General features: G+C 46.4%; 1 protein-coding gene across 1 annotated transcript; it reads left to right on the top strand.

Annotated features, from left to right (window-relative positions):
- Positions 1–101: 101 nt before the first annotated feature.
- On the top strand, positions 102–442 carry Pmar_PMAR010002 (hypothetical protein; the record flags this gene model as incomplete). Its single annotated transcript, XM_002765703.1, has 3 exons — positions 102–135; positions 184–323; positions 416–442. The coding sequence occupies 3 exons, from the start codon at positions 102–104 to the stop codon at positions 440–442; spliced, it is 201 nt and encodes a 66-aa protein (XP_002765749.1).
- Positions 443–1,042: the final 600 nt, after the last annotated feature.

The following is a 1,042-nucleotide window of genomic DNA, read 5'->3' as shown; positions in this document are numbered from 1 at the left end:
TGGTCCCGATGGGATGATGGTGAAGATTCGTCCCAACAAGTAGTAGTTGTCCACTATGATATGAACTAGAGAGTGTGTTTTAGGGCGGCAACCCCTTCGACATGGAAGGCATGGAGAGCTTCATGAGTCAGATGGGTAACGGTAGAACGTATCTCAGCTCACCCATGATATGATACGAAACAGGTCAAGGAGGAGAGGCTCCACCTGACTCGGATGACGAGAGCGATGCCGATGATCTTCCGGACCTCGACGAGCCAGTAGCTACTGAAGAGGAGCAGAGGAAGGTGGTCAAGGAGGATGATGATAAGGAAAATGACAAGAAGGTGGGCTCTACGACTTAGTGTTGGTTTATCAGTTTGAAGGGAAGTCATTTTGTCGTATAAGAAAATGTTGTTTATTGTTGTATTTACTTTAGACGAGTTCGAAGGTGGTAGAGGCTTAAGAGGGCTGACGCTGACTTTGTAGAACTGTGTTCAATCTGATTAAATACCCCATTTCTAGTAGACACTTGTTGGTGTTTATAAGTGGTTAAGAGTAGTAGGTCGACTGCTGTGAGGGGGACTGCATCGGGCTAAGCATGAGAAGGGTAGGAGGTTATCATCAGTAGTATGGCTGGGGAGGACCCAGGATGTTCCTAGGCGTTGTAAACTGTACGCCTCCGAAGATACGATGCCCTCTTTCGTAGGCCTGATCAAGTAACGTATTACTTGCAGTCTAAAACTATAGGCGCTCTCATTGTTAGAAGTCTTCAACACATACGCCTAAGGCGTAAGATTTTATGTCTAACGGCATCTCTGGGAAGGACTGAGCAGTTAAGTTACTTGGGACGAATGGAGGCACTGGGTCGTATCAGAGTTAGAGAAAGGGGTGGTTGTAGTGAGATCGCTAGTCTTAAACTATTGTTATTGCCGAGTCCATTCATGGGGGTCTACATACTAGAGTTAGGAGAACTAGCTCTTGTCCTATAGCATCTTCTGCAGCCTTAGCATAGCACATGACGTGCCTTATGCAGAGTCAAACCTGCGGCAGTAGTAACTTGAAG

The sequence above is a fragment of the Perkinsus marinus genome (genome assembly GCF_000006405.1).
Source record: "Perkinsus marinus ATCC 50983 genomic scaffold scf_1104296975062, whole genome shotgun sequence".
NCBI classification, from domain to species: domain Eukaryota; phylum Perkinsozoa; order Perkinsida; family Perkinsidae; genus Perkinsus; species Perkinsus marinus.
Note: the sequence above shows the minus strand (reverse complement) of the source record. Positions and strands in the feature narration are given on the sequence as shown.